Source organism: Neodiprion lecontei, chromosome 6 (genome assembly GCF_021901455.1).
Source record: "Neodiprion lecontei isolate iyNeoLeco1 chromosome 6, iyNeoLeco1.1, whole genome shotgun sequence".
Lineage (NCBI taxonomy): Eukaryota > Metazoa > Arthropoda > Insecta > Hymenoptera > Diprionidae > Neodiprion > Neodiprion lecontei.
The window spans coordinates 23113561-23126267 of record NC_060265.1 but is presented as its reverse complement, the minus strand read 5'-3'; the positions used below and the strand labels follow the sequence as shown (position 1 = coordinate 23126267).

Here is a 12707-nt window from a genome sequence, read left to right as displayed (position 1 = left end):
GGCGTTGGTGGATCCTTTGACGCAAGGTGCGAGCTATGCGGAGATTGCACCTGGTGACATCGGAGATTGGAAATCAATTTCTGAAATTTGTCCGAAGTTGAGTTTGAAATTACCGAGTAACGCGATGCAGGGTTATTTACGATAACCGGACGAAGATTTATTGCTCGATATGTTAGTAGTAGCCAGGAAATCATGGACTCTCAATGCATACGAATGAAGAAGTATTCTTCACCGTAAGCTATACTGGCGGCAAACAAACTTGGAAGTACCGATGGCGCAAAGACATTTCATTTTTTATTATAGCTTGAGATAAAAGGTCTGCGGATGTGTTTTCACGAGGAGGGAAAAAATCTCTTTTCTTTTTCAATGAAAAATAATAAATAAATTTGAAAAATAGTGTTATCGCTTCGAAAGATAGCAATCGCCGTACCCTGAGGGTGACTTGTCGACTTCGCCTTTGAATTTATTTCGATCGGAAAAGCGTGCGAGACTCTTACTTCCCATACACGTGAATCACGATCCGAAATTTCCTGCTTACAATCTGATTTTCCGAATCGATTTTACATTAGTAGGAAATTTTTCCGATTCCTTTTCTCTGGGTTGAATTTTATTTTTTTTCCCCTTTCGTTTCAGTCCTCGTTTATCAGAAATTTACGCATATATCAACGCAAAGTCGTGTCAGGAAGCCAGCTTGCACTGATTCCCGTACAAATTGCTTCGGTCGTTAGGTTAAGTTCTTAAGACGTGTTTGTACGTTTATATCCGGGAGCAAGAGGTTTTCGCCTAACTCTCGCCTCGGCCTCTTGCGGGTCTTAAGCTACAGCGATAAAACGTAACGTCTGTACGTCTGAACGTACATACATACATACATACAAACATCCATTCGTTGGAGGGTGGAAGAGAGGGCTGAAGTGCCAGAGATGGAGAAGGAGGACGATCCGTACGTGTAGGCGTGCATCGTGTATTAAATACACTAAGTCAGAACCGGGGTCGTGTGTTTCTTCAATTAAATTTTGATTAAAGACATTGTAGTGCTTACAACAGGGTGAAAGACGGAGAATCAACTACCAGCTGATAATCATCAAGCCCTTTGACGCGACGAGGGTGGGAAGTCTACGCGTTGAGTGGTTGACTTACCTGTTATTATTCTACGCCACGTCAGGGACTCGCTGTTCAGATATATTATGTAACGTGAACACGTTCTGTAATTTTGTGTAACCCTGAAAGACGGCTTCGTATACTGATTGTAACGTGCAAAATTCATACCTCGATAACCGCGACGTACCGAGTCTCGTCTCTCAACAAACGTGGAAGTAAGATTTAGGACGTCACGTTGGTAGAATTTTCGATACACGGTTACTTTCCTGCGAAATGAAATGATATTGCGATTGCCGCATCATTGTGTTTCCGAGTTGCACGACACGCGTTGCCGGTAACGCGAAGAGGTTTATCTTATTCCGAGGAGTCGCGACAAACTTGCAGGATTATAATAAAAATATGCCGCATTCGGAGCTTGAACCGCCATGTTTGGACAGAATGCTATATTTCATACTCCCCTTAAGAGAAGTAACTTTTTCCTCCGTTTCGATGAATATTTTGAGTCAGCCGCAATCTATTCTTTATAAATCACGGCGAACCGCGAGAACGAAAATCGATCTCATATCTGCCTCGCCGTTTAGAAAAGCATGATATTCGCGATTCGAGAATGTCATCCAGGCACTGAAAAGCTCCGTGAAATATCTGAGAAAATTCCTGCGCAACGCTGCTCTTCGCTGTAATAAATAAATGCCTGATATTTCGCGACCTTGTCTGCAAACGATTCAAAGCTCGGAACGTCTGTCCGCCATGTCTTCGAGAAGAAAGGTTTGAGAGTGGCATTTTCCGTTCGCTAAGGTGCCGTGGATTTTAGAACATTAGGATCCTTTTAACTCGGTGACCATGCAGTGGAGGGGGTGAATTTTGTTGCTGCTTTACTCGCCTGACGGGCCAGTAAGGCAGGCAGGCAGGCAGGCGTGATTGAATGTGAATAAAATAGCGTGCAGCTGCGGACATACTGGCTTTATTTCGCAGCCCGTTTGCTCCTATTTTGCTCCCCGTCTAGCAGTGCCATGCGGAAACGGAAGTCGGCACAAAGGCATACTCTTCCTCCCGATTCCCGCCGCCAGCCATGCTCGGTGTGGCAGCCGAGTATGTCGAGAGGAAACCCCGTGTTGTGCTTTTCTACCATGGCATCGACTAACCTGATTACTGTTGTTACGTATCTGGACGTGTTTATACGTCGCGGATGGCAGGTTGCAGTTTCGCCCGGACTCTCTCGAAAACTGTTTCCGGCTTGGAAGTTTTATTTCAGCACCTGTATGCCAGAGAAAACTTTTCGACAGCGCCGCGGCGCTCGATTGTTCTTCGATCAACGGATCGAGCTTTCGAGGTGCATTCAACGTTGGGTAAATTCTGCCATGACATAATAATGTAGCGTGATTCGTTCCTCGGGTTCTGTTGATTGGAAAATAGAAATCAGTTTACGCGTGCTTGAATCCATCGGTATTTCAAATCGCTGGAAAATTTCGCGAGTAACAAGGCGGCAAATGAGAAAGAAAGTGAGGGGGCGAATAGAAGAAACGAAAGAAAATAAAATAAAATAAAACGAAAGCCAACGTGCCTGGTCTTTTGTCAGCAATCTCATCCACTCGTTCTTTCATCTACGTTCAAGTCCACTTTCCTTCACTTTTCACTACCGTCCGACTTTGGTTTCTTATCCCGCGCTCCTTCGCGTTGGCTCTCATTTTGCCTGATGGCAATGGATTTTCACTCCTTTGAAATCGACTTCTCGCTGATTTGTTCCGACCGGGTATAGAACAGCCAAAATCCACAGCATGGTTTTTTTAGTCGGAAATTTTTTAGAGAGGTAAAAAAGTTGCACATTCGTTTTTGATAACGCGTTTTAGTTAGCGATGTATATTCATAGGCACTTCGCATCGAAGGGTCAGCCAGTGACAAATGGAATTGTTTGTCTCGCCTTTTGCGTCCCCTGCTCAAAGCCTAGCCTAAAATTTTTGTGCACGCGGAATGTAACGACGCGGAACTTTTGCCAAGAGTTCAGAAACGGGAACAGAATCGCCGATTTTATCATTTTTCGCGGAAATTTTTTGGCAAACTTCGTCTTCTTTTTTATCGTTACTAAAGTTTTTTGTGGGTTATTTTCTCGGTATATGTTAATATAACGAACGGAAGGGGATTTTTCTATGGGAATGGTCATTATAATTTTCTTTAATTTGTTCGATTCAATAGAGAGCCAATGTACCGTATAAGCAGATTTTTTACTGCGGTTGTGACGTTTACCTTTCAGCTCCATAATGCGAAAGCGTCACCGCGATGTAAGTTTACAATTCTCACATTTTCTCGACGCTAGAATATACATGCAGGCGATATAGACGAGTTTTCAATTTCCTTTTTTTCCCGGCTTGTTCATGCGATTCGCCTGTTTAACATTCCTTAGCTTTACCTGCGCGGCATTTTTCTTCCTCAAATATTGCCAATCATAGACGTCAAGGGGAGGGAGTTATTTCAATAAATAAACATCTGAAGTGGAGTCTTATTATGGTATACATTTTATACAGAAAAGCTCAGCCGTGATATCCAGCATCGGTTAGGAATGATTTTTCCTTTTTTACTTATCACACAGAGCTTGATGAAAGGCTAAAACTAAAAATCTAATTGTGGAAACTCCATCGTCTGAACAATTTCTTCGACAAATTTTAAAAGTATTGGCTCCCATTGGTAAGCCGTTGGAAGAAGTAAATTCACCACTTGTGGCTGCATCGCACTTTGCATGGCAAACCTTCTTCGTATTAACCTCATTATCAGGTCATCCGGAACTATATCCCATTCGATATTACTTAACAACAAAAATGACACGGTTGAAGTAATATTATTCTCATTGTGTGGTTTTGAGATCTGAAAAAAACATGAAAAGAAAATCGTTAAAATTTTGAGAAACATTGCAGTAGCTAAACCTCTATACAGGAAATAATCCACCAATAAAGTATATTGCTCAACGTAGAAAATCCTGGGATTCGTGACAATTTTAGAGGTGTCTCTGCAGTTTTGTTTTTGTCAATTTTAATTTATATTTTACCAGCCTAACAGTGATGAGAATACGATGCGAATGCGGATTCATTAGCTCGATAAATTTGAGGATGTACGGGGCGTATATATTTAGGTCAAAAATGTATCGGATCAAAAACAAAACAGAACGCAAGTTAAACAGGGCAATTAAAGCTGATGAAGTTGAATCTGATTCAAAGAAGTTTCTGTGATCCTGATTAAAACATTTCAATACCGACTGAATTACAATTATAAACAACTTGTTATTAACACCGTCAGAGTAATCACATTATTTCATTATTTTTTCAATGAAGAATCCGTATAATCCGTTTGATTCTATTGGGAAACAGCTCATTTTATTCGTTAATGAATTCCCTACAAATTGTCTGAGACAGATTTTTTTTTTGTAACTAGTCAGTTCACGAGAAAAAATCCGATATATGTATAATCGTAATAATTTATAGATGTTAAACTTGTGATTCAATATGAAATACGTTATCGCTAATTATAATTTGACTCGGATGTTCTGCGGAGAATTGAATTACGAATAAAATTAGCTTTTGCTCTTTAAAGTCAGTAACGCAATATAAATTTTCCGGTGAAAAATAGTAGAATAATGAGATTTCTATGATGCAGTTAAAATAATGAGGCGTTTACAATTGAATTTCAGTGTTTCAACATTTTCTCCTCCATCGGGGAAATTTTTATAGTTGAATGTAACTTGAATAGTTTCAGTGATACCATTCAAAGCTCTGCTTCATCACGTATTCGTTTTCATACAACTGTACACTTTAAACGAATGGCTGTATCAGCGGAAACAATAGGGTAGGAATTTCACAGTGCTGAATCGATGCGTCCTTGTCACGAGCTACAATGTTCAATAAAAAATTAAATCTCGCTTCGTAAAACTGCTCATCAATTGTCGCTAGGGAAAAAACTTGAAAAAAAAAAGAAAAATTAAAAATTATATATCGATCATTCATTGAGCTCGTGACGTCTAACACAGGGGATTTTGTAGTGTAAATAATCAAGCCACCCACTGTCAGCTGGAACGCGAAAGTTTCGGGCTTCGCGACGATAGTCCCGATTTTCATCCCTTGGGAAAGATCTGCACGCAAATCCAGGTATACCGTAATGTTTTCGAATAATATGCGTCCGTTCACTGTGCCTGAAGTTGTCCCCGTTGTGGAGGTAAAGTGTTGAGGGCTGCCGTAAACCAAGTCGACATCTTGTACGAACCCATCCTCGAATGATACCGGGCCAATCAGTTCGACACCAAGGTCTGTCACACTGTCGATAAAATTACAGAGATTAGACGCATCGCCGTAACTTCTTTTTGCCATCCAGTGTTCTATTCAAATTCAACTTAGGAGTCACCCACTTGTAATTCACCGTAGAGTCGAGGACGGGGAGATTCGATAATCCATGATTCCTAATCTTCACCCAAAGCGCGTCGATCACTGCCGTGGTGTAGGCGGTTGGATCGGTTAGAATTGGCACGAACTGTCCGTGAACAGTTTGCGCCATGAGAACGAATAAGAGCGCGAATTTTCTGATAGCCCGCATTGCTAACGAGTATTCAAGACTAACGCGTCACAAACTGGTCGGAATGAGAGCTTGAAAATTTACCTTGCAGCTCTGGTGAATGTCTCGTCTGTTACTATCGAAGATTACAGTGTCATCAATTTTTATTTTATCGATGTGATTTAGAACCGTCTACTGCACCGTCTAGCTTTCTTTGTTCCTAATTATCATTATCGCAATGTGATCATTGGCATAGATTTGCTTTTTGGCGAGCGATCTTGCAGTTGCAATCGTAAAATTGTACACCTACTTTCGTAATGCGACCTCCAAGCATTGTCTGCGACTTTCAGCCACTGTGAAATTCTTTAGAAATTACTTGATGTTTGTGTTGTGAACAAGGGTAGAAGATGTTTATTTTCGAGATATTAAAGTCAAATGTTTGCTCGAATTCGCTTTGCTCCGAACCGAAAGTAACAGTGACAAACTTTTATATTTGTTCGTAATTTATTCGCTAGTAGAATATTTGTTATCAGGAATAGCGTTGCGTTTGTTTCATATTTACGAGAGCAGAGTTTTAGCATATTCTAAACATAAATTACGCTCACCGGGGTTAGTCAACTGGCCAATAAAATACTGCGAAAAGTTTATCTTTAGCCTTCAGACTGGATTCCGAACTGTACCTACTGGATCCTGGAAGCTGAGGATCGATGAGACGCTTGCATACGTCTCCGTGCACCACGTATCTATGGAGCTGCACGTTTGTTAGTTCAATTCGCGTGTAGGAGTCGAGAGTAATACTCGTCAGTTATTCGATATTTTCAGATATATACATTCCACAGTTTGCGAGATCATAAAAACAAAGGATGAAATATATTTCCCAGGTGAATTTACGCTGCCCGAGTTTACCGGGTTCGCTATACCGAGTCCCATTTATCCGAGGATGAGAAACAGGGCTCAAGGATGATCTATTCAGTGAACTGCGAGTTGTACGTATATTATATATACACGATAGATATACATTTTTCAAATCGGAATCTTATCTCCTCGGACTTTGAATAATCTGTAAATTAATTCGTACCTCGGGAACGCTAATCTGCGGAGGTTTAAGTCTGGTGAATTATCACGAGCAAGCCAAGTGGTAACCACGGCGCATGTATAATTCTTTTCTCAATGCTTCACGGCTTGATCTCACCGACACGCGGTCTTATCGTTTATCTCGATGATCGTCCTCCCGACTGTCGTCGGAGATAAGAATAAAGAGCGAGTTGAGTTTTCCCTGCAAAGTTTGCGACTCGACGTTTGTTTTGCACAATCAGGTACCTCCGAAATCTCCTGATCCTGGCTCTCAGCTGCGGCGCAAAAATCAGCCAATCAGAATAAAAAGAGTTCCTTTATACCGGCAGGTCCCACCCTAGAGAAAATATTGAATTCGGTCCTGAATAGCTTTGAGTTTGGAACCTTGCTATGAACGAGGACTTTGCTCTCTTTATCCGCTTTATCCCATGCTAAATAGGATCTGTCAAAACAGGGGGAAATTGATTTCCGTTCCGCGAAGAGGTGCCGGTTGGATGAAATTCGGGGCTAGGCGAGTTTCGTTCATGGTGAAAAAAAATCAAGATCTCGAGGTTTTCCTTTGCGGAGGTAAATGACAGGAATATTAGATCTTGGGGTTGATGTTCGGGATGAGAAGGTGGAACGACCGACGGACCGCCGGGCACCGGACGGGTGAAAGATAAGGTTTTATGATTCTTGAAGATTACCAAGGTGAGAGCCGACCGGGACAACTAAAAGGGGGAAAAATATGCTGCGCCAAGAGGGTTGAACCGGTATATAAGGTGGGTGCTGCTGTATAGACTGACGGGTCGTCGGAATAACGGCTCGCGGAGATAACGCGGATCTTTGAACTTTTGAATTCACGTCACACGTGTTGCGGGCTTATTTGCTTACTTGACGTTATATTTCCGTCGGAGTTTCGCCGTCGTCCCGTAATGTTTCCCACTCCTTTTCCTCCTCTTTCCATTTACCGCAACGTTTCGTTCAATTTCATCCGACGCCGGTTCCTCCCCCTCCTTTCGCCTGCAGACTCGCTTCCTACCCTTGTGCGGACCGGACAATCCGGAGATGATTGCTGTCGGTACTTTTCTCCCCTGACTCGATACTTTCTCATAACTTTTGTGGCGTGTCCTTAAGTGGCAAGTGCCGGGTAGAGCTTAGGTACAACAAAGAAGCTCAAACTTTTTGCCTGAGATTGCTTTTTTACTCCAGAAAAACGTTACATGGCATATCGAGTCAAGACTTTAGGTTCGGTTCCTGGGAAAGAATAACTCGATGAGATTAAAAATAAAATATCGTAAATATATACACACACACACACACACATATATATAAACGTATACTTTATTTCCAGCGGAGTTAGCCGGGGTCGTAAATTCGGCAAAAACTCTCGTGTTATGGAATGAGAGTGGCTCTGAGAAAGTGACGTCCTTCTTTCTCTCTTATGGGTTGCAGAAAAACACTCGGGAACGGGGCGAGAAACTTTCAAACCAAGTTCCCGTTTGATTCTCATTCTAAAATATCTCTCTCTCAGCCTTTTAGTGTAGAAATAACAAGAGGAATTCTCCCGCTTATTGTGAATGATGCCGGAAACTTTCTGCTATATTGAGCGTAAAATTACAAATGTTTCAACTGCTTTCCGCCTGCGCTCGGCATATAAACACCAAAGAATCAAAAACACACCGTGCACTCCATAAATATGGTATACCATACTTACAGGTCGAGTTGCAGCGCACCGAGTAATGATAACTTCAGTCTTTTAGAAATTCGTTTCATTCCCGTGGAATGCCACACGAGTTACAATATATTTCCACGTACATATAATATAAATCCATCTGGAACGATTCACGCGGAATTGCGTACACGGCGAAGTATTCTTTCTTTTTTCTTTTTTGATTATTTTTACTCTTTTTTTTCGTAAGGTTATTCATTTTTAACAGAAAAGTTCCACCAGTCAGCGACTGCTCAGGAAAGATTTCGCTGAAATCTAGAAAGTTTCAAGCTGCGAATTCGCTTCAACACTTCGTTTTATACTTTTATTGACGTTGAGCGTTACCTATACCTTATATATACACTCGCACTATTCCACATGCGCAGGGTTGACTTCTAAATTTGTTTTATATATTTTTCTTCGACGTTCCCGTCTGAATAACGGATTGTCTGAATTTTTCCAATTTATAGAGTAAAAGATCGAGTCGAGGAAAACTTTTCGTCAGACATCCACCCACCTAATCCTGGGTCTAAACCGCATTCCGCACACTTTTTATACCCATCGAAAATTTCCTACAGTAGGCGTACCGCGGGCTGAAACTCTAAACACAATTTACTCTGCACCATTGAAAACATGATGTTCAAGCCCAGACTCTCCTGCCGTCTAATAACTGGCCATATAACTTCAGTTCGTATAACCTGTGCAGCCTGCACTTCCACGCTACATTATCTCCAGGTTATTTCTACGTGATGTGAAAGCATATCGTACATAAAGAATGACAGAATGCTCGTATAAAGAGTGAATATTAGCTGTGCTTAAAATGCGTCTCCGGCAAGGCGGTAGCTTCAGCCTCCGGCTCGAGGTTCGATATTTTCTCGGGCCTTTATATTTCATCGCTTGCCAAGTCAATCCTTGTAGATATAAAGTATTTTGCATAATTTATCGGATTTGCATAATTGAGTTGTTGTTGTTGTTGATTTTTTCACAATGCTCTTCCTACTCCTCGTTTTCTTTCCCGTTTTTTCTTTTCATTCTCACTTAAAAAAAATTTTGCTACGCAGAGAGGTGGAGTCACCAGTTTAAAACAGAAACGTCACCTCCAGACTAACGAACTCGAATTATTCAGTGTCGTAATGGACGAGGAGTTCCCAACTTGGCTGAGACAAAAATGCATTGGCTGATCGAATTACCTCCGACTTTGCATGCTTACAGCTTGTAGGAGTTCTCTTTGCGTATACAAAAGTTTCCAATAAAATTTTCTCGAATTTTCGTGTAGCTTGCGCAGTTTTCGTCCAAATACAAGTGCCGAACATTTCGCGCTTAATTCGACGGTGTAACTCCGTATAATTTCCTCGATAGCTGCAGCGATTCGCGCTTCCTTTTCCATCGCGCTTCTTACTTCTCGGCAATTCTCCTCGGTACAACAGAGGAATCGAGGAATCGTAGTCACCAGGTTGGGTTGGATTAGGCTTAATAACTATGCCCGTTTCTCCCAACTCCTGCTGCAGCGTTGAAACAATTCCGTGTTAATTTCTTCTTACACTTTGGTACGCGAAATGTTCCTGCATTAATAGGCATCTGGCAGCCTCGTGGTAATTATACGAATTTAACGCGGGAGAAAAGTCTTATGAATTTACCCGAGTACCTACCGGCTGCGGCGACGTTCTTTTTATTCATGTTTTCCCTATATTAAAATCCCCCCACGTTTCATCCTGCACGGGATGCAAAAGCAGCCTTTTTACACTGCGTTTCCCAGATTTCCCCGTATTCTTGCTTTACGTTTTCTTATTTCTTTTCCAACTTTTCATACCTCAACATCTTTTCTCGATCCTCAACGACGTTATGGAGCATCACGTTCGCGGAACGTGAACACACGCTTTCGTCTCCGAATAAACCGCGACGCGGATGTATTGACGTATATGCTAAGGACGTGGTTGTATAAAAAGGGCCAGAACCGTCGGGGCATACCGGGAAATATTCAAGATTGATAACGAGCACTGTGTCCGTTATACGCGCGGGCGATAACCTTCGGGAAATGCTCGCATCCTCCTGTCGAGGGTAGAATGAAATATCATTTTCGTTCGCGGTAGAGTTTACATATGCATGTATCGTACGGTTTAACCCTTACGCTGTACACCGGCGTTAAAATGACGCCAACGCATCTTCGCCGTAAATTCCATACGAAAAACATCCAAAATCATCTGATTTGATCCAAGATAAATAATGAATTATCGTGAAAATCGTTGGTACTTTCTTTTTACAGAAATTCAACTTCTACTCGCACAAATAAATATATTTTTTCATCGCACAATATTTCTATATGTTATTTTCTTAAATATCCGCATCTCAAGTATTACTCAGTCAATTTTCAGCTCAAAATATTTAAAATTCGGTGAGTTATGATTTTTTGAGTAGAATGATCCATTTTCCAATATATTGTTGTTGGATGAATTTTTATTTTTGTCATATTCAAAATTTCACTTTGCCAAAGATAACCAATTTGCCTTGAGATATAACAGTTAAGTTATCAAGTTATTTATATCGATATCTGCGTTTCTACGCAATGATTTTTGATGTCGAGTCTCCAGTGACCCCAACGTTATGGCGGCGTGCGTGAAAATCGAAAAAAAATTGGAACTTGAATTTGGGGATGCCTCTTATAAAATTGACCGCAAAAATACCGAGTCTTACGCGTACCTGCATACCTGCACGTATAACTCGACCACGCGCGGCCCAACCTATCTCCAACTTCTTATTTCACTGACCCGGTTCCGCCAAAGTAAACCCGATGGGATTATGCTAATCTCCAACCCTGTACTCCTCCCCTACCCGACTTGAACTCAGGATCGCAAAACTGCGCCAATTCTCGTGCCTCGCCTTCTCAGCTATTTACCAACCGCGAAAAGTCTGCGGAGTCGCTAAATCGCGAAAACCCGGTATTACGCTAACTTATTTGTACTTCCATAATGCATTACACCACACTCTGAGCTGGTTGTATATATGGCTTCGGATGGCATTTATATCCGAGTACATCCAGCTGGCGAGACCGAATTTAAACGGACGTTTTTGACACAGCCAGCAAAATTTTAGCTCTCTTTTACCAGCGAAAAGTGCTTCGATATTTATCTCGACGTTTGGAGGGGTTAAATTTTTAAATTAGATGTAACAACTCGTGGGGTTACTACAGTTATCGCAGTTGTTATTGTTATCATCATTATCATCTGATTCGTTACTGTTCACGGTAGGCGTTATGTGTGGCGCGCGTTTTAAAAATAAAATATAGAATTGTACAAGGTATTACAGGTATGAAATAAGGCGACCGTTTGTCTCGGAAAACGCGTGCCGTCGAGGTTATCTCTGCAGTTGGTTCATTTCTCGCACGTATACGCGGATCCGCCGCGATGTGTCCGTTGCTGATAAGCATTTTTCCTATACCTACGTGATACCCTTGTATAAAGGTGTAACGCCGCCTGTTGCAGAGACAAAAGGTTTTCGCCAGGATAAATAGGCCAGGTATATCTGTTATATTAATCATGAAAGTGGGCTTGTCCACTTCCGGGTTCGTCTGCAGATGTACAAAACGATATTGTGCGTACATATTTCAGGGAGTCGACCGTATTTTCAACTCTGACGAATTACTCTTTGCAGCCATCTGCAAATGGACATTCGCAATAAAGTGTAAAAGCTCTTTGTGCCCGGCACGGTTGTGGCTGTCAAATTTTTTGCGGTGATGGAAATAATTCGAAAATAAAAATTTTATTCACCGCGGGACGACGTAAGGCATGAATATTATCTCCGTTATGCCCACATCGTTTTTTTTCGTCTCCTGTCGTGCACGCGCCGGGCTTTTTTCAAACTCCACTCACTTTTCGGATCCCTGATGTTTTCGTACACGGTACGTGTATACGTCCAATCCAGTTTCGCTGCAGGGTGAAGAAAATTGTTCTTGGAAAACGTGGGGACTTGTTCCTGTTCGTTTTTCTTTTTTTGTTTCTTGCAACAAATTTTGCGTAGGAACGATCGTTTTATCACTGCTTTTACTTCACATACTGTATTAATCATACAGTACAACTCGATCTGAATTTCATCATTATGGTTCACATCACGACCGTATATAACACATGCGGCGAGAATTGTGTAAAGTGAAAAACAGAATACTCGATCATGATTTTTACGTCGCCTCGTAATCTCCGCTTACAGTTTTCACCCGACTTCAGATACCTGCAGTTATCGTACAATTTTCACTCGTTATTCGATGTTGAAATTTGCGGAGGTAATTAATCTTATCGACATAATATTTTTATCTCCGTTTCGA

At 41.5% G+C, this 12707-nt stretch overlaps 2 protein-coding genes across 5 annotated transcripts in view; both read right to left on the bottom strand.

Moving 5' to 3' along the window:
* Positions 1-12707, bottom strand: part of LOC107217131 (arrestin domain-containing protein 17-like) — a 132306-nt gene that overhangs the window by 40582 nt on the left and 79017 nt on the right. The window lies entirely within an intron of this gene.
* On the bottom strand, positions 3581-8432 carry LOC107225980. 3 transcript variants are annotated; one of them, XR_006905111.1, is made up of 4 exons: positions 8025-8432; positions 7576-7938; positions 5145-5394; positions 3581-3954 (listed from the first exon to the last, which is right to left on the bottom strand). XR_006905111.1 is itself a non-coding variant. In XM_046744335.1 (4 exons), exons 2-4 carry the CDS (start codon positions 5668-5670, stop codon positions 3703-3705), a joined length of 597 nt encoding a protein of 198 aa, XP_046600291.1. In that variant the 5' UTR covers positions 5671-5981; positions 6234-6487; the 3' UTR covers positions 3581-3702. The 3 variants fall into 3 exon arrangements, 2 of the variants coding, with proteins under 2 accessions (XP_046600291.1, XP_015522121.1); XM_046744335.1 differs by lacking the exons at positions 7576-7938; positions 8025-8432 and adding exons at positions 5486-5981; positions 6234-6487 and having other exon boundaries at positions 5235-5394; XM_015666635.2 differs by lacking the exons at positions 7576-7938; positions 8025-8432 and adding an exon at positions 5486-5938.